General features: G+C 39.6%; 3 protein-coding genes across 9 annotated transcripts in view; 2 read left to right on the forward strand and 1 right to left on the reverse strand.

The window, feature by feature from the left end:
* ORC2 (origin recognition complex subunit 2) overlaps window positions 1–6,379 on the forward strand; it is a 37,511-nt gene extending 31,132 nt beyond the window's left edge. For all 6 annotated transcript variants that reach the window (XM_070732067.1, XM_070732071.1, XM_070732066.1 and 3 more), the window contains 4 exons: window positions 847–1,018; window positions 1,896–1,957; window positions 4,965–5,083; window positions 5,719–6,379. In XM_070732067.1, the coding sequence (XP_070588168.1) occupies window positions 847–1,018; window positions 1,896–1,957; window positions 4,965–5,083; window positions 5,719–5,802 (437 nt within the window). In that variant the 3' untranslated portion in view covers window positions 5,803–6,379. The remainder of the gene's footprint in view (window positions 1–846; window positions 1,019–1,895; window positions 1,958–4,964; window positions 5,084–5,718) is intronic.
* A 2,733-nt stretch (window positions 6,380–9,112) lies between these two features.
* Window positions 9,113–18,329, reverse strand: NIF3L1 (NGG1 interacting factor 3 like 1). Of its 2 annotated transcripts, none has more exons than XM_070732075.1 (7): window positions 17,822–18,329; window positions 15,882–16,333; window positions 14,031–14,196; window positions 12,500–12,626; window positions 11,517–11,655; window positions 9,859–9,942; window positions 9,113–9,421 (listed from the first exon to the last, which is right to left on the reverse strand). In XM_070732075.1, exons 2-7 carry the CDS (start codon window positions 16,315–16,317, stop codon window positions 9,237–9,239), a joined length of 1,137 nt encoding a protein of 378 aa, XP_070588176.1. In that variant the 5' UTR covers window positions 16,318–16,333; window positions 17,822–18,329; the 3' UTR covers window positions 9,113–9,236. The 2 variants fall into 2 exon arrangements, with proteins under 2 accessions (XP_070588176.1, XP_070588177.1); XM_070732076.1 differs by having other exon boundaries at window positions 15,882–16,325; window positions 17,822–18,035.
* Window positions 18,019–25,772, forward strand: PPIL3 (peptidylprolyl isomerase like 3). Its single transcript, XM_070732077.1, has 6 exons — window positions 18,019–18,336; window positions 19,914–19,988; window positions 20,674–20,767; window positions 23,898–23,965; window positions 24,551–24,669; window positions 25,265–25,772. The coding sequence occupies exons 1-6, from the start codon at window positions 18,334–18,336 to the stop codon at window positions 25,389–25,391; spliced, it is 486 nt and encodes a 161-aa protein (XP_070588178.1). The 5' UTR covers window positions 18,019–18,333; the 3' UTR covers window positions 25,392–25,772.
* Window positions 25,773–26,683: the final 911 nt, after the last annotated feature.

Genomic DNA, 26,683 nt, shown 5'->3' on the forward strand with positions numbered 1-26,683 from the left:
TGCCACAGGTGGCACATGGAGCCATACCTGTTGGCACGCGAGCTGTTGCCCTAGCTCAGTTCTAACGTGCATGGGTGTGCCAGCCAGCTAATTTTTGGCTCACATGGAGGCTCTGGGAGGGCGTTTTTGGCTTCCAGAGAGCCTCCGGAGGGGATGGGGAAGAGGTTTTTACCTTTCCCCAGCTCCAGGAAGCTTTTGGAGCCTGGTGAGGGCGAAGCCTAAGCCTGTTGGGCCTACCAGAAGTTGGAAAACAGGCCATTTCTGGCCTCCAGAGGATCTCCAGGGGGTGGGGGGGGGATAAGCTGTTTTCACCCTCCCCAGGCATTGAATTATGTGTGTGGGCACTTGTGCATGCGCGATAGTGCATGCCCACGCTCTTTCGGCATCTGAGGGAAAAAAGATTCACCATAACTGCTCTAGGCTTTCATAAAATCTAGGAAAGCCTCGGCCACAGTTCCAAAAGGATTTGAAACTATCACAGAATAATGTGATGAAATAGGATTGTATTTAATAATTTAATTATATTCATATCAAATTACATTTTCTTTTTTTTTTTCTTGTTTGGAATGCATTCCCCAATTTGCCCTCCAATAGCCAGATGAGTCCTTTAAATAAGTTTCTTCATTAAAGATATGTGCTCTTTCGTAATTAGTATCAGACCTTATTCAAACAATCTGCCCTATAAAGAACTTTGTTCAGTTTGGAATTACTCTGTCATTTTTATGCTGGTTTATCATAAAAGCTGTTATAGAAAGACTTTTGTACACTTGCAGTGCTCAAAGTTTTATGGAGCATATTTTCTCCTCTTAGGGCATTCACATTTTCTTTTGTCTTCTGCATTCATAGTGTGGGATCAAGCAAAACAAAGCATATATAATTGGCTGTGGTATGAAACGACCACCTTCAGCCCTTACGCAGAAGAAACAGCCTATGAGAACTCGCTCTTGGTACAGCATTCGGGATCTTTGGCATTGAGCTCCCTCACACATGTTCTCTGCAGTCTTACTTCTAATGCAAGGTAAAAGATAAGTCTGAGAAACAGAGGAGAGATTCTTCCCTATGACCAGAAAAGAAATCCTAGCATGTAGGACTAATACTAAAAATATAATTATTTTATGCATTGCAAGTGGGGATGGAAAAAACCTTAATGGTGTTTTCCCAGTGCGGGATAGGGAACTTGTAGACCTTCAAATGTGCTGAACCATGGCAACTAACTACCCCACTCACCAAGTTGAAATGTATGATGCTCTTAAGTTCCTGTGAAGCAACGTGTTAATATTTTTCATAAAATAGCTTAGAACCCAAATATTTTGCTTTATTGCATCTTTCTGCTTCTTTTAACAAATGAGATATCTAAAAATAGACAGCATTTCTGTCTTTCTTATGTGCACATGAACTGAAATAAATGGCTAAATTTAGATTAACGGGTTTTTGAAGAGAGTAGAAACCACTGATGGAAACCATAGAATAGCAAGAGTTACTTCAGAGTTTAGTGGAACCAATAAAGAAAATATAAAAGTAACACTATATAAATGGTATGAGTAGTATGGATTTTTGACCACATTTTATTCCACTGACCAGTTTGTTAAATGTCACTACATGAACACACAATTTTGACATTCTGAAGATCACAGTGGTTGTTGTCTCATTCAGAACCTTTTCCTTTTATATACTGTAGCTCCACCATTGTTACTTTCATTCAGGTTTGAGTTTGTTCAGGTGAATGATATTTGGTTGTAAAAGCGCATATAGGTCGGAAAATGAATTTTTAAATTACTGTCATATTTGCAAATGTTTTCTAATTGTGTTTAGTCACTAAACAAAGAGTCAATGTGGATGTATGGTTCTTGCTGTATTTAACTATACTGTATTAACCTGGTTGTATCTCTTTCCAGGGGTATCTTTAGACTCTTGGTAGAGTATCAATTGGAGAATAAGGATAATCCCTCATATTTAGGTAAACATGTAACGCTTGTAATTTGTTTCCTGGAGTTCAAACTAAAGCAGTGTTGTCAAGACAAGAGTTTGGTAGAGAAAACTAAACTAAACTATCAGTAGCCTAGGATATATACTGGAAAATATTTAAGAGCAGTCTGAGGCTTTGTAGTCAGAACCAATTCAGGGCTTAGGCTAATGGAGATATATATATATATATATATTAATTTTAAAATTTCAGCTAAAAACATTTGATACATACAGAATATAGTTGTCGGCTATGAATAAATTAACTGCCTTGAAATGGTCCTGGGTTGGGCCTAGAGGCAAAAAGGAGCTGTGACATTCCTTCAATATACCAGGGTGATCCGACATAAAAAACATATAGCCCCTCCCTGGTACAGAGCTGGAGGGATCAGGTCTGGTGGCTCAACTGTTAATTCTCTGCCTTACAAGGCAGAAGCTGCCAGATCGAATCCCAGTAAGGGTGTGGCTAGCTGATGAGGCCAGAACAAGGCCGAAATGGTACCATCCTAGTCTCCCTTAATTTTAAAATTTCAGCTAAAAACATTTGATATATATATATTATATATATATATATTATATTCAATGGAATAATAGCTAATAATAATAAAATAATATATATATATATATTTAGATTGTAAGGTTTTTCTGAGCACATCACTATGAGGAACACAATTTAAATGGTGAAGATGACTGTCACTATGCAGAGTTCCTTTTAACATTTTGCTCACATTAGCTTACTCAAATAGCTGTTTGCGAAGTGGTTGGAATTTAATTTTCCTCCTTTCATTATGTTCCACTTCTTCAATTCACCAAACAGCCAAGTCATGCTGTAATGGTTTCTATGGTCATCCAGAATAGAAGAACTATTATATTCCATTCCATTGCTTTCTATTCTATTCTAGGTTTCTATGGTCATCTAGGCCTTTGAGTGTAAATGTAGGGAAATTCCAATGATGTTTCTCATTGATAGATTATGATGCATACTGTTTTTGTTTGTGAAAATAATGAATTATTTTATAACCTTTTGGTCAAGTATCTACATATCTATAAAATGAGTATCAAATGATGGTGGAGTGCATGCAAAATCTATAGATAATTCTGAACCATGACTATGTTCTTATGTTGAGTTAGGTCAAGAACTAATTGTATCGTAGCTTAGAATAATGTAGGCAGCCAACCAGTGGATTAATGCAGACATAGCCTCAAGTTATGATGTAGCTTACAATATTTTTCATAATTCTGATCGAACAATAACTTCCATTATATCCAAATTACAATATAGAATAAAAGGGCTTTGCAATTCTTATTTGTAAATTTTTGATTTTACAAACCTATCTTTGTTTGATCTGATGATAAAATCAGAATATAAAAAAGAATGAACACATACAAATTGACATTATATATGTGGACAGACCAGAAATGGGCCAATTCATCACAGCCAACAATTCATCACAGCCAAAATATTAATTTCAATTGAATAATGGCTAATAATAATAAAATAAAATAATTCCAGATACAGGAGTTAAAATAATTTCAATTAAAACACAGTCACCAATAATAAAAGTAAGCGCATGAAACAGTGAATTCAATGAATACTTTACACGTGCTTAATTGGTTGCCAGTTCGTCCCCAAACGCAATTCAAGGTGTTGGTTATCACCTTTAAAGCCCTAAATGGCTCAGGACCAGACTATTTACGGTACTGCCTCCTCCCTCATATCTTGCTGCGACCAGTAAGAGCCCACAGAGTTGGCCTTCGCCAGGTCCCGTCTGCCAAACAATGTCAGCTGGCGGGATCCCGGGGAAGAGCCTTCTCTGTGGTGGCTCCAACCTTTTGGAACCAACTGCTTCCAGAAATCTGCTTTTTCTCCACCCTACCGGTCTTCTGGGAAGCGGTTAAGACCTGGCTTTTCCGGCAGGCCTGGAATTAGGCTGAAAGTATGTTTTTTTAATATTGTTATTATTATTGATTTTTATTATTAGATTTAAACTGTTTTTATTGTTGTTGTATTTATTCCGATTGTTAGCCGCTCAGAGTCCTTTTGGAGTGAGCGGCAAATAAATGAATGAATGAATGAATGAATGAATGAATGAATGAATGCATGCATGCATGCATGCATACATACATACATACATACATACATAATGTTGAATTGTTCCGTGGCAAATTGATTTGTTCCATAGCAAGTTGTCCTAGGCTGAGTTGGCTGTGGCAAGTTGTCCTAAACTGATCAGTACTCTGTGTTGAGATACTCTGTGCTTGAACCCAGGTGGCTTGCTTTGTCTTGGGCATTTTTCTACTGTAGTTTTAAACTAATGTTATGTACAATAGTTAATATGTACATTTCTTATTGAAAGTTTTAGGGGAAAAATACCTTCACCACTAGCAATCAAATTCTACAGATTAGATTAAATCAGTGATAGCAAACCTTTTTTTGCTCAGGTGCCAAAAGGGCGCATGTCTGTGCCCACACTTATAATGCAATGCTCCCCCTGCACATGCGCACATGATTCCCCCCCCCCGCTGCCCCCTGTGCATGTGTGCAGGCCTCACTGTAGCCTCCAAACTTCTGTAGGCCTGTTAGGCCATTTTTCACCCTCCCTAAGCTTTTGGAAAGTCTCAGAGCCTGTGGTTTGTGAAAAATAGGACCAACGGGCCTACTAAAAGTTTGGAAACACACTTCCTGTAGGCTCCTTGGGTCCGTTTTTTGCAATCCATGGACTCCAGAGGCTTTCCTGAAGCCTGGGGAACTTGAAAAGAGCCTCCCCCCTTTTTGAAATGCCGAAAATCAGCTGGCCAGTGCGCACATGTATGCTGGAGCTGACTTAGAGCAATGCCTCACGTGCCTTCAGATCTGGCTCGACATGCCGCCTGTGGCACATGTGCCATAGGTTCATCATTACAGGATTAGATGGTGGTTCTTGGTGTGAAATGAGAGTTGTCCATTTGAACAAGTTTGTTTTTTATGCTTGATATTAAACCTCTTTTGCTTCTCTTACTAGGCCTTTCTTTCCAAGATTTGTATCAGCGCTGTCGGGAGGCCTTCTTGGTCAATAGTGACCTAACCCTTAGAGCTCAGCTCACAGAATTCAGGGATCACAAGCTCATTCGGACTAAGAGGGTAAGTGAGCAGAATCTTTGTGTTAGTTGTAAACCTGCATCTTAAGTAACTATGCTTGAGAAAGAATCCAGGTTGAATTATTATGGTTACATTGATAAATGCCAGGAGAATATCACATTTTAGATTTTCCTAATGAAGATAAAATGCCATGTTTTTTTGTGATTAGGGTATTGACAGAAGCCAAATAATGTTACTCATTTATACAGACTAAAACACAAGGATATGTTTACTGTACTATTCACAAAATACTGAATTATGTACTAGAACAGAGTTCCCCAACCTTTCGGTGTGTATGTGTGTGGGTGTGTTATATGTGCATGTGCGCACACGAATGGGGCTGCAAGTGCCGCAGCAATGCTCGAGACACAAGTGCCTGTACACTGCTGAAATGCTGGTGTGAGTGGGGGGGGGGAGTTGTGCTCATGATGAAGTTAGCATCTGCATAATATTAGCACACCTGCACAATGCCAGTTGCATTGCTAGCACACGTACAATGCCACAATACTGGTGCGAGTGAAGGGTGCACAAGCGCACACTGGCCAACCATTCAAGTGGCCTGTTGGTTCGGGACTAAGGGAATAAGTTTTTAAAAAATCATTTTTATATTTCTAAACTTATTCTCAATTTATTTTCAGGGTGTTGATGGAGTGGAATATTTATTAATTCCTATGGATGCTGGAATATTGGCTGACTATTTGCAAAAAGATAATGATGTTTGAAGGCTTACATATTTCAAGGGCAATTCTATCAAGAATTGTTGGATTTTATCCTAAGGTGTGGCCATTTTGCAGATCTCAGGAGTCTAATCTACCTGTAATAATGAAATGTGATACTGTATAAGCAAGCCACTTTTTAGCTTCTCGGGTTCCTCCCTTTGCCAGTCTATATTATTGTAGACCAAGAAAATAACATCTACTGATATTACTGTGCCTTCTGTTCATAAATCTTCCGGAAATAAGGATTGAACTGGAGAACTTGTGTTTGATAATACACGTAATTAATAGCTGAATTCAGCTATTAACTGGTATATTTTTAATACATCATAGGCAGACCATTATTGATATTCAAATATGTGCCATGTGAGATGGAAGGATTGGATTAGGAAATTGTTTGGACTTCAGCGAAATAAACCATTGATACCAGAGATATGGATATCATCGTTTATTTAAAAATTAGCCTTAATTGGGAACAAAAGATTTCCCCCCATATCCATAAAAACTGCAAATAGGCTTATTTAACCTGTTTTTCTTACCTAATTATTGTTTAAAAGCTGTCAGAATAAAAATAAACATGCAATTGTGTCCTTTTTATGGTTCTTTTATACCATATAACTATTTCTTTGCCTTTTTGACTTTTTTGACTATTTTTTAAATACTGAGAACTTTAGCTGAAAATAAACATACAAACAACCTACTTTCTAACATGCAATTTGGTTTCTAACCAAATTCTAATCTACAACTTCTACACTGCAAAAACATGGATTTCAAAACTTGATCAGGGCAAAACAATAGACGTAATTTACATAGATCTGTGTAGCCTTTGACTCAATGGTACATGACAAACTACTTCTGAAACTAAAATCATGCAGCATCTGTGGACACCCTACATAATTGGATATCTGTGTTCCTGTCAAACAGACAACTGGTCAAAATAGGGATTGCCCAATCAAATCCTGCACCTGTTAACAGTGCAGTCTCCAAGGCAGCATACTATGACCAACACTCTTGATGCTTTACATTAATGACCTTTGTGATCACATAAGCAACAGTGTTCCTTTCACTGATGATGTGAAGTTTTTAACACCACTGACAACACTTTTACCCTTCAAAAAGAGTTCAACTTTGTGAGATAATGGTCGAACAACTGAGAACTACAAATCTCAATCAATTCTGTCCTACACATCGGCAAAAAGAATCACAACACCAAATACAAGCTGAATGGACTCGACCTTGAAGATGACTCTCACTCTGTAAAATGCCTTGGAATACTCATATCTAATGACCTAAGTGCCAAAGCCCATTGTAACAACATAGCCAAAAAGGCACTAAGAGTTATAAACCTAATTTTACGTAGCTTCTTTTCCGATAATATTACACTATTAACCAGCGCATACAAAACATTTGCTAGACCAATTCTTGAATAAAGCTCATCTGTCTGGGACCCATGTCGTCTTTCAGACGTTAATACAATTGAGTGTGTCCAGAGATCCTTTATGAAAGAGTCCTATACTCCTCTGCTCGCATCAGAATATCATACACCACCAGACTTCTAATTCTGGGCTTAGAAAACTTAGAACTATGTCTCAGCATAACCTAAGGGTAGTTCATAAAATTATCTGCTACAACATCTTACCTGTCAACAACTACTTCAGTGAAGGTAGTTGCTCTTTGTGCTGGTTCAGGAGCAAGTATTGAAGTCATAATACACATGCACGCAACAAATACAAATTCAAAGTGAACTGCTCCAAACTCGATTGCAGAAAATGCAATTTCAGCATGAGTAGTTAATGCCTGGAATTCAGTACCTGACTGTGGTTTCATCCCCAAATCCCCAAAACTTTAACCTTAGACTGTCTACTGTTGATTTCACCCCATTCCTAATAGGTCACTAAGGGGGGTATATAAGCGCGCCTATCGTTCCAGTCTAAATGTTCCCTTTTATTTGTACTCGTGTTCAAATAATGTTATGTATATTATCAAATACGTACTTGACAAAATTAAATTAAATTGATGACAAATAGGTTCAAATCTGGGGTTAAAAATGAGTATCATTATAAAGAAAATACAATTAGTAATTAGGATAATAAATATTGATTTGCCTGATAAGTTCCCAGGATCAAGGGACCAGCAAAATTGACCACAGGGAAGGAAAAAAAGACAAATACAGTGATCCCTCTATTATCGCGAGGGTTCCGTTCCAAGACCCCTCGCGATAATCGATTTTTCGCGATGTAGGGTTGCGGAAGTAAAAACACCATCTGCGCTTGCGCGCCCTTTTTTCTATGGTCGCGCATGCGTAGATGGTGGAGTTTGCGTTCCCTGCCGCCCACGCAAAGGGGAAACCCTGATTCGGCTCCTCGCTGCTGCTGCGCTACCGAGCAGATCAGCTGCTGGGCAGCCGAAGGAACCTTCCCTGGGTCTTCCCCTTCTTGCTGGCGAGCGGGCGAGCGGCTGGCATCAGCGAGGAGCCGGGGTTTCCCCTTTGCGTGGGCGGCCGGGAAGACCCAGGGAAGGTTCCTTCGGCCGCCCAGCAGCTGATCTGCTCGGTAGCGCAGCAGCAGCGAGGAGCCGAATCGGGGTTTCCCCTTTGCGTGCGGGGAAACCCCGATTCGGCTCCTCGCTGCTGCTGCGCTACCGAGCAGATCAGCTGCTGGGCGGCCAAAGGAACCTTCCCTGGGTCTTCCCGGCCACCCACGCAAAGGGGAAACCCCGGCTCCTCACTGATGCCTGCCGCTCGCCCGCCCGCCAGCAAGAGGGGGAAGACCCAGGAAGACCCAGGGAAGGTTCCTTCGGCCGCCCAGCAGCTGATCTGCTCGGCGCAGCAGCAGCGAGCAGACGAAGATCGGGGTTTCCCAGCCGCCCACGCAAAGGGGAAACCCCGGCTCCTCGCTGATGCCCCCGCTCGCCCGCCCGCCAGCAAGAGGGGGAGAGATAGAGAAAGAGAGAGAAGGAAAGAAAGATGAGAGAGGGAGGAAGAGAGTGTGAGAGAGGAAGAAGCAAGATAGAGAAAGAGAGAGAAAGAAAGATGAGAAAGGAAGGAAGAGAGTGACGTCATCGGGTGGAAAAATCGTGATATAGCGTTTTGCGAAGATCGAGATCGCGAAACTCGAGGGATCACTGTAGTTGGAGAGAGTAAAATGACTCTGAGACAGACTAAATATGAATGGACAAAGAATATTCAGTGAGAGAATACTGCTAATTGGAAACTACATAAGCTTTCCTCCAACTTGATACTTTCAAAATGTAAAAAAAATAAAGCATTCAAATGTACTTTTATTAACTACAATAAAGTCATTTTTTAAATCAGCCATTTACTCATTTTGTTAACATTTTTTTATTGTTAACATTTTAGGAATCAAAGCATATTTTTGCCAATGATTTTGTTAAGTCTCTGAAGCATATACACTTACACTATTTCTCAAGGTTTGCTTCTTTTACACAACTTGAAGGGGGTCTCTATCTCTTTCAGAAACTATGATATTGATCTTTTTCATAAGATGCACAGTCAGCTTTTGTTGCAGTTTTAACAAAAAGCCGCGTTCAGTGTTGCTGTGCTCACACAAAATCACAGAGATCCCTCTGGAAACAGCACTGAGTACCTCATGATGGGACATCTCTCCTACAATGCAAAGATAAAAGTATTTTGGAATGGAGCATTCAAGCAAGGTTACTTGTTTACGATTCTTAAGTAAAACTATCCCCAGAACTGCGGAAGTAGATAAAAGACTTCAAATGAATGAATATTTACATTCTTAAATATGCAAAAATACCTAAGAGGCTTTCAGGAATTTTTTCCAGATCCAGATCTCTGTGTTTAAGTTATTTGCATTACTGTACTTAAGTTTATAAATTTGGGTTATTTCCAGCAAAGCAGGTTCTTCATATTTTATATAAATAGTGGATAAAGGTTATTGCAGAAGGGGGATATTAACATTTATTTAGATAAACTTAGCTAGTGAATACGTTCTACAATGTTAACAGAAAATGGTATTTCTGATCTGCAAGAAAATAGGTTTTAGAAGACAGCTGTTTCAAAATCCTTAAAAAGCTTCTCACCAGTCACATAGAGATCACTTTCTGTGTCTTGTAAAATACTTGCTCCTGAACCAGCACAAAGAGCAACCACCTTCACTGAGGACTCTACAAAAAGAATAATTAGCATAGTTAGTGCTGCAGGTTTTGTGTTTTCCCTGAAATGATAAAAAGTGGATGGGAAATGGATGACAGTTTGGAGATTGTAATACATGACCGTGATGGCGAACCTATGGCAAGCCTGCCACAGGTGGCACACGGAGGCATATCGGAGACCACGTGAGATGTTGCCTTATGTCAACATGCGCACGCTGTCCAGCTGATTTTCGGCCTTGGGGAAGGCCTTTTCCCCCTCCAGACACTTCAAGGAAATTTCCCTAAAGCCCCAGAGTGCAAAAAAATGCCGAATGGGCAAACCAGAAGTTTAGAAAATGCACTTGCAGTTTGCCTGTTGTGCTGATTTTTGTACTGGAGGGTTCAGGGAAGGTTCTTGATGCCCCCAGTGCAAAAAAACGCCCAACGGACAAAATGGAAGTTTGGAAAATGCACTTCCCGGTTTGCCAGTTGTGCTGTTTTTTGCACTTTTGCTGTTTTGGAGGGTTCAGGGAAGCTTGGTAGGCAGAATCCTCCCCCCTCCATTTTCTTCCCCCAACTCTGAAAAATACAGTAATTCTAATTTAGACAGAGCAAAACTCTGTGAGTTAATGTCAGGTAAAAGTAGGCAATATAAGATAGAATCTTATAGATTGCAACACAATATGATCAAATGAGACTTTGAAGTATGATGGATGTAGATTGCTTTTTTCACACTCTATGAAAAGGAACACTTGCTGTTTTTAGTCTAACTAAAGATGTCCTTTCCAAACATTTTGACTATGCTAAATTTTCAAATAATGTTCCTCTCCACAATCCAAGTTATTTAAATGACTACCAGTTGTGCTGTTTTTTTGGTTTGGCTGAACCGAAATATTTTTTAATTCCAGGCTATTTTTATTCAATGTAGAGCAATATTTATCCTAGAACAGTCAGTGGTAAATACTGTAGGGTGTTTTTATACGTTGCTCCTCTGAATGTATCAGTTGTTAATACTCTGTGCAAGACAATTGGATTTGGAATACTGTATATAAACAAGTTAATATTTATGTATTGAAGTTCTATAACTTAAAGCTATAGGTAGTGTTGCAAATTGCCATAAGAGGGAGCCAGAGAGCATGATTCTCTCTGATCTCTCTGTTCTTTTCTACTGATTCACTACCACTATGTAGTAAGCTCTGTGTGTTCTATGATGGTTTGATGTACAGTATTTGTGAGCTGTGGTATATGTCTGATATGTAAGACAAAGAAAGACAGGCTTGTAATATTATTACTGTATTGAGAGATATTGACTGATTTGAATGTGTATACACTAATTGAACTTTTATGCATCTGTTTTTGTATGACTGAATAATTACTCATATCTCCTGGATATCTGCTGGAATCCCATGTTTCCTCTGTACATGCCCTTGAAAACTCAAGGGTTGTGTACACTCCTAAACATCAGTCAAACAAATCAATTTGAAATACAGTAGATATATCTTTTTCTTGCCCTAGGGAGCATCAGCTCACAAAATGAACAACAAATGGTTAAGTAGCAAATAGCAAAACTCCACTGCCAACATAAAAATGGGAAACTAAATATATACCCAGTGATTTTCCTGCTCCAAGAGCTAGACGAAGATGAGACAATTTTAAGTGACTTTTCAATCGTTCAATCAAGAGAGAAACACAGGCCGGTTCGTGCAATGTGCATAAACGTCCTATTCCAGTATCGGCAAGCAGAGGCTGAAAAGAAGCCAAAAAATGAAATAGTTACAATGAAGGTATTCTGGCAGTTATCTTACTGTAATAAGAAAGATAAATTTAAATGAGTCTACTTTCCTAAATACCGGAAGATGTACTAAAGCACCACAATATACTTCATAATTAGTCCTTGACATGCATGTAGCTATCAGTTGCACAAACAACTACAGTGGTACCTCTACCTAAGAATGCCTCTACTTACGAACTTTTCTAGATAAGAACCGGGTGTTCAAGATTTTTTTGCCTCTTCTCAAGAACCATTTTCTACTTACAAACCTGAGCCTCCGAAACTGTAACCAGAAAAGGCAGGGAGAAGCCTCTGTGTGGCCTCTCTAGGGAATCTCCTGGGAGAAAACAGGGCCGGAAAAGGCGGGAAGAAGGCACCATGGGGCCTCGCTAGGAATCTCCTGGGAGGAAACAGGGTCGGAAAAGGTGGGGAGAAGCCTCCATGGGGGCTTCTCTAGGAATCTCCTGGGAGGAAACAGGGCCTCCACCCTCCCTGTAGTCCCCAATCACACGCATTATTTGCTTTTACATTGATTGCTATGGGAAAAATTGCTTTTTACAAACTTTTCTACTTAAGAACCTGCTCACCGAACGAATTAAGTTTGTAAGTAGAGGTTACTTACTTACTGTATTGCATATAGCTGTCACTCTTTTGCAAATTTAGTTGGGATCAAGCCCTTTTTGAAAGACACTAAACATGTTTAGGATGGATTGTTGACATGTAAATATTAAATCTCAGATTTAATAGTTACACGTCAACAATCCATCCTAAACACTCTCTCTATGAAACTAAATTTTTATTTATTAATCTGTGGTTTACCTTCTGTAGTGATATGATTTCTGTCGTTTGATATAGCAGGCTCTTCTGGGAAAGCAAGGCCCCCACTTGCAATAAAGCTAGCCGAGAACAGTTCAAGCTGACACGTGTTTGTTCTTCTCCTTCAATCCTTGAAAATTTGGAACACAAATATTAGTTTTAAAAACTTTTACAATATGCTGCCAGTAAATATATAAATGTTACCTCCAGTTTTCTCACATGAGTGGATCACAAAATGTATTGTCTTTAGTAATCATGCACAAGCCACCCCCATCCCTCCGGGGTCATTCACAACCTTTGGCAAGTAAGTTTAAGCAGGACTTATGCCACCTGTCAAGTCATCTGGCAGTTCTATGAAAATACTGGTTAATAACATTCATAGATTTGAACAAGGATAAAATACTAAGGCAGATAATGCTGTTCTCATTTCCATCTATTTATGTCTTCAACTTACATGGAACTGGAAGAGTGGGGCACTTCTGGGGGGAGAAAGGCCACGTTCTTGGAGATGAATGCATGATGAGTAAGGTAGTGGGTCAAACTCATAAGCATGGTCCTTAGAGACCATGGAGCTCCTTCCTGGGTTTTCTGGTGTTTAATATATGTATCGGAAGCCTTTGCTTATGTGTCCTGTTCCACTTCAGCACTAAGATCACAGACAGGGAACTGGACATTTTATCAGTGAGAGCCAGTTTAGTATACTGCCTAATGAAGCAGGCTAGAAGTTAGGAGATTTTAAGTTCTAGGCATGAAAACTGGTCGGCTACTTTGGGCCAATCATTCTTTCCCAGTCCAACCCACTTCATAGAATTGTTGTGGGGAAAATGGGAGGAGGAAGGAATTCTATCTAGGTTTTCTGTCTTTATTTATTTATAAAAATAATACATGCAGTATATAATTAATTAAAAACATGACCCACCAACCAAAAATGTAGGACCAAAGTGTATCGCTGTGCTTTTTACAACTGTGGTTGCAAATGTAATGTTTGGTATTTTTGACTAATTGTAGAGAGCCATTCCTATCAGATTAGACAATATTTGGCTAGAGAAATAAAGAGTCTGGCATGGGAAGAGTTTGGTTCTTTGTTTATGGCATGGCAGGATAAACCATATTAGTTATGGTAGTCCTAAATATGTTCCTAACTCTCAATAAATTTATTTGGCTTGAAATGTAATACAAAGTAGCACGTCTTATCAGATGTACATCTAATACTTGGAAAAAACATTGGTTTCTTGGAAGTATGATCTTAAAGTAAAAATCTGTTATCAAAACTTATTAGTTTGATATTTCTGAAATAGAATAAAATTGCTGGATTAAATTAGAATGTCTTTGCAAGCTTTTAAAGGTATTATCAGATATTTTCTGTATGTCGAAGGATTTAAAGTACAGAACCTTTTAGCAAGTTAATAACATGTACTACTTTCTTTTTATACCATCTCAAAACTATTGTCAAGTCACAGATAAAGAACTTGCTCTTTTACCACACTGAAACTTGTCAGTCAAAGAAAATAACTAGGGTGGTTTCTAGCAATACCTGGCAGGTTGAGTTGCGATGAGTGACACCCCTGGCACTGCCTGGACTTGGGATAAAACCGTTTCCACACTTTCTGCAGAGGATACACTGAATTCAATCCGGAAAGGCCCACCTACAGGGTAAGTGGAAGCGGTAGCTGGTTTCAGAGGAACCGAAGTGCAAGCACCTGAGAAAAAGCAGAGCCAATTAAATAATTTGCACAACATTCTTGTCCAGGTTTTACCTTGCCAACCATCAAACTACATTACAGCAATTATAGTCCTGAAACTATTGCAGAATGGAAAAATTATTTAACTCCAGTTGTTTTTAAATTATACTTGCAAGGAAATGGTAGAGGAGGGACAGAGATCTTTAATTCCTGTAGCAACCTCCTAATTTTTGCTCAGAATTCCTGATCATCCATATTGTATCATTCACCTACAGAGTAAATTCTCAATGTTTGGCCATTTTATATATGTGCATACTATTTGTGCGTAGAATATTGAAACAGAGGAAAGTTATCATATACGTTTTCCATTTTCAAGTACCAGCTCTATATAGAATATGCTTTCTTAAGACAAAATTATAATTTTTAAGCAACTATTTAAAGCTACAATCAAGCTCACTGTTCATTAATGGAAAGAAATGTAAGGCAATTCAATGTCGTAATAAATATGTATATAGAGGAAGGAAGATGGATTTGACAGAGATATGCAGGATCTGTTGGCTAGGCCAGTGATTTTCAACCTTTTTTGAGCCGTGGCACATTTTTTACATTTACGAAACCCTGGGGCACATGGAGCGGGGGGGGGGGGGGGGGGCTAAAAAAAGTTTGGACAAGAAAATTCTCTCTCTCTCTTCCTCCCCTTCGCTCTATTTCTTTCTCCCTCCCTCTTTCTCTCCCTTCCTTCCTCTTTCTTTCTCTCTCTCCATCCCTTTCTTTCTCTTCCTTCCTCTCTTTTTCTCTCTTTCTCTCTCCCTCTCTACATCCCTGTCTTTCTCTCTCTCTCCTTCCCTCCCTATTTCCTTCTCTCTCTTGCTTTCTTTCTCCCTCTCTTTCTCCCTCTCTTTCTCTCTCTGTCTTGTTTTTTCTCTCTTGTTCTCTTTCTCTCTCGCTCGCTCTTTCTCTCTCTTACTTTCTTTCTCTCTCTTGCTTTCTCTCTCTCTTGCTTTCTTTCTCTCTTGCTTTCTTTCTTTCTGAGCTTCGCGGCACACCTGACCATGTCTCGCGGCACACTAGTGTGCCACGGCACACTGGTTGAAAAACACTGGGCTAGGCAAAAAGAACTAAAGGGCTTTTTAATTTAAGAATGTTCAGGTAACATTTGAAGGTATTTGAGACAGACATTCACCGGAGTATAAGAAAGAGGTAAGACACAGCACAATTCTGTAATTATAGTTCAAAACAATTAACTTTTTTTAGCCTTTCTATAGAGCTGATTTCATGGCCTGGTCTACATAGTGTGGCTGATAGGATGGCACTTCAAGATGGGGAGAGAGCAGCTCCCTACAAATATAGTTGGGCATGAATATATACTTCAGTCTAGTATTTTGTCATTGTTTAAAATAATATCCATTCTGTGTTTTACTTCCCTTTCCCCCCTAAACAGCAACCAAGGTTTTTAGTTATTTAACATATCCTGCTAACACATTTCAACAAAAACGTATAATATAAAATGCTAGCAAGCATACAAGCGTAGTATTTTAAAGCATAAAACACAAGCCAAACACAAAATTGATGATAATAATAATAAAACATAAAATGTTATTATTTACTTTGTGTTTGGCTTGTGCTCATAGATTCTTATTTTACATATAATATCAGCGGCATACAAATCTAATAAATAATCATTACTAACAAGAATGCCTCACCCAGTCCTGTAGCTAGCCAGTCATTGACTCCATTAGGTATAGCATCATATGTTGTGTGAGGAGAATAAATGCCAACTCTATTTTCCAAGGCTTGGATTATCAGACGTTCCTTCCATGTTTTCCATGTTATACGTTTCAGTGGGTGGAAAATGGGTGGATGATAAGAAAGAATGAGGTTTGCTTTCTTTTCTAGGGCTTCCTGCATCACGTCCTCAGTTAAATCATTGGTGAGAAAAAGGGTATTGACAATATGAGGAGGACTTGGCTCAACCAAGAGCCCCACATTATCCCAACTTTCAGCCAGGGTAAGCGAAGCAAAATTGTTTAAGGAAGAAACAAGGTCTTTCAGATCCATGGCGAAGCGCAAAGGCTGAACAATCAAGGATGGAGCTTGCAAAAAAGGTCGTGTAATCAGCTTCAAATGGGAGAGCGGCATTCAGATTCCTAGAAAACTCAAAAGCAAAAACATTGCCAAAAGGAACAGAAAGTGCAATATAATAAGAGAATATCAGTGCCCAGGAGTTCTATTGCTCTCTGAGCTTGGTTGTTCGCTTGCAGAGATTTACCTGACTCAGTAACATTATTGGTGCAAGTAAATATTAGCAACCTCTTAATAAGAGCACAAAAGTGGGATTTGCTGCATATTTATATGTAGCAGCTTGCTCTGTCATTTGGGGGGTTGTGGTGTAATCTCCTCCTTAGGGTGTCTTAGAGTATTCTGTATCTGTCTAAGTCAGGGGTGGGCAATTAATTTTGTCATAGGACCGTATAAGAAATTGGAATGGTTTTAGAGGGCCGGACTAATATAATTAACTCAGTTCTACCCAATACTGTAAAGACCCAGACCCTGGCCTGACCTAAACACCCAGACCCACTCTACAGACCCCTGGCCTGACCTAAACACCCAGACCCACTCTACAGACCCCTAATTGTTTGCTTTATGGTAACATGGTACACCACAGTCACTGCGCTGCGTTTGTATGGTTTCATATTATTGCAATATCATCATATATTCAGAAAGAAAAATCCTAGTACCCCAATGGAGAAGTAAAGTTTGATTTCCGAAGAGCAAACTTTTTAAAAAGATGATGAATAAAACCAGCTTTTAAAGTTAAAGAGTCAGAAAGATCACATCTCTAGAATTATTTGGCTCTTTCAAATTATTGTTTGAAATATATCAGACCAGGAAAGTTGCAGTCAAACCCAAGAGAACGATAGAAAGGTGAACATGTGGTTATTCAAGACAAGATCTGCTTTAAATTTGAGTATCTTGCCTAACAGAGAATCAACTCAAATGCAAAGGTTGCCAAAATAAATATGAACACCATTAGTTCTTCCTTGCTGCCCCCCTTCATTCATTTCAATGGGGTCTATTTACTCTATTACCACCGATATGCATTGGTTTATGTGAACCAATACCTGAAATAAAAGACAAGTAACATCACAAAATACAAAGTAACATTCCTCTTGTCACGGCAATCACTGAGAGAAAAGCAGGGAGAAAAAAAAACTTTCTCAACTCCTTTACTTATTGGGGGGAAAAAAGGAACACTTTATTTAACACATCCTAGATCTGAATGAATGAAATATTCTCATTGAATACTTTGTTCTGTACAAGGTTGAATGTGCACAACAGCATGTGAAATGGATTGTCAATCAGCGTTGCTTCCTAAGTGGACAGTTTGATTTCACAGAAGTTTGATTTACTTGGACTTATATTGTGTTGTTTAAGTGTTCCCTTTATTTTTTTAGAGCAGTGTATATTAAACCCTGCCATATGTTTTAGTTCCTGGAAGGATTGCACGACTCTAAGCAATGGGCATTTTCTCCCAGATAAGCTTTCCTTGTTTTAAGAAGATTCTCCCCCCCCCCCACCAAAAAAAAAGAGCACGACGTTTGCAATGCGGAGGCCGCCCTCCAACTTGCTGCTGCCTCCTTACCTAAACAACCAAGCTTTCCTCAGATTCTTGAAATGAGTCACTTCATTCTCTCCGTCCTGGAGTAACCCTACTACGTGTGAACCACGTCCTCACAACTCCTCTCCTACACGTGTGCATTTAGGCAAGCGGCCGGCCGGTCGGTCGGTCACAGCACAGACCTAAACACCTCCTTTTCCCCTCAACCACCCGGCGGAGGCGGAACCCGGCGCTTCGTGGTGGGAGGAAGGCCGAGCACGGCGGATCCGCAGGCGGGGCCTGAATGCAAAGAGATACTGTGGGAAGGCCTTGCGCGTGAAACGTGTGGTCTTTTCCGCGCCTTCCTCGCGGGCCAGAAGACCCGGCAGACGGGAGCAGCGAAGAAATTTCCAAAGCTTTTTTTTTTAGCAGAGAAGCCGCTCTGCTCCATCTGGGTTTCTTGGCCATGTGCTGTTTCTCCGCTGGCTTCAGCACTGCTGCTTGTCGGGACTCCTTCAGACACAGGCGTCTTGCTTTCCACCCGCTAACCGCCGAAGATGGTAAGGTTTGCGGCTTCAAGACCTTCAGTACAGCGTACAAAAGGGACCTCTAGATCTCGCAGTTGCTTGGCGTCCATATACAATTTCACTATAGAGCCGGTCGACTTGGCATTTTTGGACATAGGAAATTTTGAAAGAATTTATTTATTTACTTACTTATTTGCTTACTTAGTCAAACATCTACAAGATAGCAGGTATTGGTATACACCTAACAGTGAAGGGCTACCAAAATATTTACTACCACACTGTGGGCGTGGCTTATGCAGGATGCCCTGCATTTTTTTTCCAACATCTTTCGGTGCAAATTGGGTGTTATAGGGTGGAGCTTCATTTTTGCTACCCCACTTTGTTGTGCCCCCCCTGTCTGGGCGGTAGCATAACATAACATAACCCAAGTAGATACAGGCAAATTAGGACTATCGGGACAGTAGGATAGGGACGGTAGACACAATGAGGTGCTTATGTGCGCCCCTTATGTACCTCTTACAAATAGCAATAGCATTTAGACTTCACGGTGCTTTACAGCCCTTTCTAAACTGTTTACAGAAAGTAAGCATATTGCCCTCAACAATATGGGTCCTCATTTTACCGACCTTGGAAGGAGGGAAGGCTGAGTCAATCTTGAGCCTATTGAGATTCGATCTACCAAACTGCTGGCTAGACACTTTACTCTAGACAGTTAAAGATTTTGGGGTTTGGGGAAGAAGACGGCCAGATCTTGGATGAAATGTCTTCCAAAGGCGTTTTTAGCTAGACTTCATCAGCAATCCAGTATCCATATTCTTTGGGCTGCTAACACTGAAATCAATGAATACCCATGCCTTGTGCCTTTTTGAAAATCAGTATAAAGCTTGATTTACATCTTATGGGTGTTGGATCTCGAATTAGCCTTGCTGAGAGGAGGATGGTGGAAAATTGTAATTGTAGTAGTGACTTGCCTGGATGATTTTAGCAATGCAGCTCTAAAGATAACTAGAGCTGGGTTCAGCCTATTGTACACACCCATTCTGAGCCTGACGTTTAAAATGCAGAAAATTGATGGCAGTGTATTCTCTTCAAAAAGACTATTAACTGGTACCGTGTTTTCCCGTATATAAGACCCTGTCTTACATTTTTTTGAACTCTGAAATAAGCGTTTGGCCTTATTGCCATGCACTCAAAAAGCCCAATTGGGCTTATTATCAGGAGATGTCTTATTTTGGGGGAAATATGGTATTTAAGTTAACTTTCTCCAACAAGGTACTCTTAAGAATTTTATTTATTTGTTTGTTTGTTTGTTTTGTTAAGTACGTATTGGTGATATAGAAAGATATAACAATGTTTATATACAGTACATCATACTAGTAAGAGAGAAACATCAGGACAGAGGACGGAAGGCACACTGGTGCACTTATGCACACCCAAATTTGTTGGACTGGAGCTCTATTATCTATTAGAAATTAGTTTATGAGAGGTACATATACACTGTATTTCCTTTTACAGTCAATTATTTAATTGAATTGCTGTAGTACATTTGACTGGGTTTTTTTTATCTACTGTAATGCAAAAAAAATAATATAGTTCAATTCCTTCTCCAGGCTGTCACATTGCACACTGATGTTGGAGATGTTAAAATTGAGTTATTCTGTGAACGGACACCAAAAGCTTGTGAGGTAAGTCATGAAAATAAAAGATACCTTTTAATTGAGGAACAATTCAGATTTTATAAACAAAATGCTAAGACAATTTATAAGACAACAAACTATGGTAGATTTGCTTTGTTGATCTTCCTTAAGTTCATCCCAACCCTATATATTTTTAATCTGATGCGGCTAAAATCAGAATTCTTAGGCCCAATTTATTGGCCATGCTGCTTGAAAATTTTAGGAACGATAATTTCCAAAGATTTAGAAGGTACTAACCATTTTCATATATTAATAGGCATTCTGCTGCGATTTGTAAGTTAACTGCCCAATTCTTTTACATCTATACAGTCAGTTTTTGACAAAATAAATAAAACACCAGATAAGCTTACTATTTCTGACATTTTACAGTTCTGCATTGAGCATTTTCATCCATTTTAGTTCACATTTTTATTTGCATTCTATTATTAACTATTATTTATTTAAATGACACAGCTGTAAAAATACATTTAAGAACTGATTTGTTTGACTTTTCATTAACAATTAGTGAGGGCTTTGCAAGAGAGAGAAGGAGCGGCGTATTCAGATTTCATTGAGCTCCTTTTAAGCATGGCATTTGATCATGGCTATTATCTATACAGATGTCTTTGGAATGAGTATAAAATATTTTGTATCATGGCTTGTTTTTCAGCTGACTTTCTGGTTCTTTCCTTAGAATTTTCTGGCTCTCTGTGCCAGTAATTACTACAATGGTTGTACTTTTCATCGAAATATCAAAGGCTTTATGGTTCAGACGGGAGACCCAACTGGTAATTCCTTTTATGAAAATTATGAAATACTGTGCCATTCTCCTAAAAACAAGGCTGCTTTACTGTTAAGAAAAGCATTTTATTAGAAAAAATGAGAATAATTGTAATTTCATGTATTTACTATGTAAATTTTGCATACTGATTTGCCAAATACCATTTTAATACCCAGATGAGCAGAGATTAACATCTGTACTAACATCAGACCAACATTAAGTAGCACTTCAAATCAAGGAAGTGTTAAACGCGCTAATAGTTAACAGCCCAACCAAAGAATCAACCTCACCAACACCAACAGAGGGAGCCACTAGAATGTAAACAAAGCAAATCCCATTTCCTGCCCAACTGATCTGCAAGAAAACACCCAGGTTCAGAGTACCAAAGACCCCTCTGTAGTTATTTTTTAATTCATTTTTTTAAAAAAGGGAGGGGAATACCTCTCTAAATGGCCATGTTCCTTGTATAGATAGGTATATTCAGCAGATCTAAAAAAAATAAATGCACGCAGACATCTTAAAGTCATAAGCTTCTGAGATTTAAGAGGTCCTAAGGCTTGCCTGAGGTTTGAGCAGCTAGAGCAGAGGTTGGCAACCTTAAAAACTCAAAGAGCCATTTGGATTTGTTCCCCAGAGAAAACAAAACACCCCGAGTAACAAAACCTGGGTGGGTGTGGCCAACTCGATGTCACTCCCACCAAGTTACTTGACACCGCACCCCCAGCTACACCTACCCAGGGTTTTCGGTTTTAAGTTTTCTATGAGAAACAGGTATCTCTCTTTTCCCTCTCTCCCCCTTCCTTCCCCCCCCCCCACATATCTCCCTCTCCATCCCTCCTTCATCTCTTTCTCCCATCTCTTTCTCCCTTTCTCCCCTTCTCTCTCTCTGTGCTGAGAAATGATTGCCACCTCCAGCGGAGACTTCTCTTCAGGCAACCCTCCTCCCCCTCTCTCGACTCCCTGGCTGGCTGTGGCGCTTGTGGGGAGACCCACCTCAAGCGAGCGCCAAAGTGTAGCAAAAGCGCATGTGGAGGGCGGGTGGCTGCTCACTTAAGGAGGGTCTTGGGACACAGCTTCTCTCCTTCCCTAAGGCCATTGCTTTGCTGCATCCCGTCCCGTGCCCCCGCCCTGAAGCTCTTTGGCTGAGTGGAGAGGGCATGAGTGCCAGCCCGAAGAGGTAGGAAATGAAGGTTGCCTTACGTGCAAATGTGGCGTGAAGGCAGCTACAGGGCTGCTTCTCTCCTGCCCTAAGGATCCAGCCATTGCCTTGCCGTCCCTTCCTCCCTCCCGCATGAGAGGAGAAGGAGGGTCACCGGAGTAAAGGCAGCCTTCGCTTCCTGCCATTTTGGGCTGGAGCTCACGCCCTCCCCACTTGTCAGAAGAGATGCGAGGGGAGGGGGATGGGACATGGCAAGGCAATGGCCTGATCCTTAGGGCATGAGAGAAGCTGTGTACAAAGAGCCTCCTTAAGCAAGCAGCCACCCGCCCTCTGCACGGGCCTTTGCTGTGCTTTGGCCCTCACTTGAGGGTCTCCCTGTGCATGTGCATCCTCTAGGCCCCGCCACAGCCAGCCAGGAGGGTCGCCAGAAGGAAAGCCTCTGCCAGGGATGGCTGTGTTCCTCAACTAGTACTAGAGAATCAGTCTCGGCCGTATTTCACTCCCGTTCAGTTTGCACATTTTCAGCAGAATGTCAGGGGGAATTGTTGGCATAGTTGTCAAGATAAAGGAGTGTTTATGCATATGTTTTGGGAATGCCCGATAGTGCAGGAATTTTGGCAAAAAGTGAAAGAGGATATCAATAGAATGTTAAATATACAATGGACAATCACTAAGGAAATGGCAGTACTAGTAAAAAGTAATGCGATGGGAGAATTTAGAGAAATAAAAAAAGCAGCAATAGAAAGCGCTCAGGCAGTAATAGTTTTGGGTTGGAAGGATGCGACAAAATGGACAATGCAAAATTGGTATAGGTACATGGTGGACCATATTCAATTTGAAATTATGGAAAAAAGGATAAATTTGGATAATGAAACTGAGTTGGAACAGCTGATGGGACGGTGGGACAAGGTAAGACGATATATGACGAGCAGAATCCGAGACCAAGCTACAAGAAATAAACTGGAATCACTCTATAATATGTAAACAGATATATTGCTCTTGGGTTAAGTGGATTATACAAGAAATACCCCCAATTTGGTGGTGGGGAATGTGTGTATGTCGGGGTGGTGGGCACAACTCACAATTCACAACGCACTGTTTTATGTTGTGTGATTTTAAATTGTTAAAAATCAATTAAAAAATATATATATAAAAAAAAAAAGATGATGATGATGATGATTATTATTATTATTATTATTATTAGATTTGTATGCCACACCTCTCCGGAGACTCGGAGCGGCTTACAACAACAATACACAGTACAAATGTAATGGTCAAAAAACGGTTTAAAGCCCTTATTGTAAAAAACAGTCATGCATCCCAAACAAACCATACATAAAATGAAACGGCCCGTGTTGTAATCATAGGTTCTTAGGCACTGAACTTTGGGATAGAATATTGCCCGGGGAATCAATTTCCCCATGCCTGACGGCAGAGGTGGGTTTTTAGGAGTTTGTGAAAGGCAAGGAGGGTGGGGGCAGTTGTGATTTCTGGGGGGAGTTGGTTCTAGAGGGCCGGGGCCGCCACAGAGAAGGCTCTTCCCCTGGGCCCCGCCAGACGACACTGTTTCGTCGACGGGACCCGGAGAAGGCCAACTCTGTGGGACCTAACCGGTCGCTGGGATTCGTGCGGCAGAAGGCGGTCCCTGAGATATTGGGACAGGGAGCCACAGCGGGTGACCTAAAGAGCTGCATATCGCTCCAGCACCACTGGTTACCAACCCCTAAGCTAGAAAATAATTAGCATCTATTGTGTTTTTTAGAAACTGCAGCAAAAATGTGAGAAAATTTCTGTTTTATTTATTACTTCTTTTGGGGTGAAATTGAGGAAGATACAATTTTTGGGCTGGAGAGGAAGGTACCTGGATTTATGGAGAAATTTGTGCTATTGTCTTTGTGCCTTGATTTTGGAGCCCGCTTGATTCATGTATCTTTTCCTTCCCCTTCTCTCTGGCCCCATCTCTTTCTGATTACATTAGGTTCTGGGAAAGGAGGCATCAGTATTTGGGGCAGAAAGTTTGAAGATGAATATAGTGAATACTTAAAGGTGATTTTATTTTTTGTTCCTTGTTCAAGTTGTACATTTGTTTTTTAAAGATTACCTGAGCATATTGTAACTATGAATTTAACTATCAAAGACCATCATATTGGTCTCTTCATTCCCATTCCCTCTGAGGAAGGAAGGTATTTGGAGATGGAGTTAAGTTTGGAGCATGAATACAGTTAGGAGATAGGATTGATAATGTTTTAGGTAGATCCAACAGTGTCTTTTTCCTAGCTGAGTCATAATGCAAAATCTAGGTTTGTTCAAAATCACTTACCTGGGATGGCCAGAATAAAAAGAAACATTGTCAAAGTTAGTTCAAATAAATTCTTCTTTTATTTAGTTTCATGCATTTTTGGAACATGTGCACTGACAAATTACTAGAGGATGTGGTAGCAGAAAACAGTAAGGAACCTTATAGTTTCAAGTTTAGAAAAGTCTGAATTTAGCAAATCAGCCCAGAGATTTGTCAAGCCTTTGCCTATTTAGAGTTTTATTCTGCAAACTACCTTAAGTCAAAACAAAAAAGTTAGAAATAAAAAATATTTACCAGAATACATGTGTTCTAATTTCCTGATTAATTTTTAGCACAGTGTCCGCGGAGTTGTTTCCATGGCAAACAATGGTCCGAATACAAATGGTTCTCAGTTCTTTGTCACTTATGGCAAACAGCCACATCTCGACATGAAATATACTGTCTTTGGGAAGTAAGTAATCCAATGCTATGGAATAAAATACAAAATTATATACCATAGAGATCTAATAGGGTAGAGATGGCATGATTTATGGCACCAAAAATTATTTAAGATATCTCCTCTGCTACTTGTTAAGCAACCTAACTTTAGCCTAACTTTTCCCAACTAGGGTGTTTTCTAGATATACCGGTATGTGCAACTCCCAGAAACCACAGCAATGGTCATGTTCCCTGGAGATTCTAGAAATTAAAGCTCATTATATAACAATTATTTACAACAATGTGTGTGTGCCACATAGACTTTCTTGAAAAACTGAAATCATTAGTGATTTTTTTTTAGTGTTTTCCTTGGAAGACTGTATACTAAAAAGCAATAGCTGAGTTAGTAGAGAATTTCTTAGATGGTAGGAAAGCATGACAGAAAGTTATCTCACCATTCTGCCTTCTCTCCCACAGACTTTTTGTCATTGCTCACAGGCATCAAGGCAGCCTATTTGTAAATAAGCATTTATACCTATGACAGTTTTTAATGAAGATGAGAGAGGGCATGTGCTTTTTTATGCAAGGTAATTATTATTATTATTATTATTATTTATTTCTCTGTGCAGGGTAATTGATGGCTTGGATACCCTTGATGAGCTGGAGAAGCTGCCCGTAAATGAAAAGACATTCCGCCCCTTGAATGATGTCCATATTAAAGATGTGACAATTCATGCTAATCCTTTTGCTCAATAGCTTCAATGGACCAACTTTTTAAAAATTTGAACATTTTACAGAAGATAAATTCCAAAGCTTGATATCGTTTGACTTATGATCCAGACAGTGTACCTGATTTGACTGGTCTCCCATTTTTTAACATTCAGTTTTGTCAAGAAAACCACAATTAGCTGAAGGTTTCTTTTTGAAAAGTGATACAGAGGATAGTTTAGGTACCAGGCATCTTTTTTTTTTTTAAATAATCCATCAAGAATCTGCAATATCAATGAACTGCAGAGTTGATCAATAAAGAGAGCTAGAAGTTAAATCTGTGTTAACATTCAGGGAAAAGGCACTGCCAGTTGGGTGAACAAAATAATAATGTATGAATATTTTTATAAATTCTGTGTTTTAATCTTAGTATTTTTTTAAAATGTCATCTTTATTTATTGGATTTATATATTGCTGAAGCATATTGATTCAAAGCAGCATACAACATAGTTCAAACTTACAACAAATTTAGGCAGTACGGTGGCACCTCTACCTAAGAACGCCTCTACATACGAACTTTTCTAGATAAGACCTGGGTGTTCAAGATTTTTTTGCCTCTTCTCGAGAACCATTTTCCACTTACAAACCCAAGCCTGCAAAATGTAACCGGAAAAGGCAGGGAGAAGCCTCTGTGGGGCCTCTCAAGGAATCTCCTGGGAGGAAACAGGACCTCCACCCTCCCTGTGGTTTCCCCAATTGCACACATTTGCTTTTACATTGATTCCGAACACACACAATGCTGCATTTTAATTTCACTCTTGAAAAACGTTCAGGATCTTTTTTTTGCAACTATGCTATACAGTTAATCAGGCAAGGACTCTTAAGTATGGACAAAACCTTTGTGGTTTTGTACATAGTTTCTGATGCTTTGTGTGCACATAATTGTTTTGGTTTCAAATATTTCTGTGCACCCTTTTAATTATTACTGGGAATTTTCCATTGTAACTTTTTAGTTATTTTTAAAATCTCTGTGGACAGAGAGAGAAAGGTGATAGAGAAACAGGAATTTCCCCACCCAATTTATTTCTCAAGTCAGCTTCTTTTGAGTTTTAAAATTTAAAATTTTCCTCCCTTCAAAGAAAACCTTTCCACTAAAGAAGGGTTGCTTGCTTGTTTTGGGGCAGGGGATGAATTCTTCTAACTGTATGTGTATTCTGTTGACAGTACTGCTGTTTGCTAAATAAGTGTGAATTTTCATTGCCACCATCACCCCCCTTTTTTCTTACTGGCAAGTTTCTCCTGCTTCTCTCACAGACCTAAAGAGGTCTTGGTCCTTCATA

The sequence above is a fragment of the Erythrolamprus reginae genome, chromosome 1 (genome assembly GCF_031021105.1).
Source record: "Erythrolamprus reginae isolate rEryReg1 chromosome 1, rEryReg1.hap1, whole genome shotgun sequence".
Lineage (NCBI taxonomy): Eukaryota > Metazoa > Chordata > Lepidosauria > Squamata > Dipsadidae > Erythrolamprus > Erythrolamprus reginae.

Excerpts from the sequence above, each read along its gene's own strand:
- NIF3L1 (XM_070732075.1), bottom strand. The coding sequence starts at position 16,317 with ATGCCGCTCTCCCATTTGAAGCTGATTACACGACCTTTTTTGCAAGCT. Across the intron at positions 12,627-14,030 it reads ATCGCAACTCAACCTGCCAG|GATTGAAGGAGAAGAACAAA; the intron begins GTATTGCTAGAA and ends CAAATTTTCAAG. Across the intron at positions 11,656-12,499 it reads AAATCATATCACTACAGAAG|CCTCTGCTTGCCGATACTGG; the intron begins GTAAACCACAGA and ends GCTTCTTTTCAG.
- PPIL3 (XM_070732077.1), top strand. Across the intron at positions 19,989-20,673 it reads GGACACCAAAAGCTTGTGAG|AATTTTCTGGCTCTCTGTGC; the intron begins GTAAGTCATGAA and ends TTCTTTCCTTAG. Across the intron at positions 20,768-23,897 it reads TCAGACGGGAGACCCAACTG|GTTCTGGGAAAGGAGGCATC; the intron begins GTAATTCCTTTT and ends TGATTACATTAG.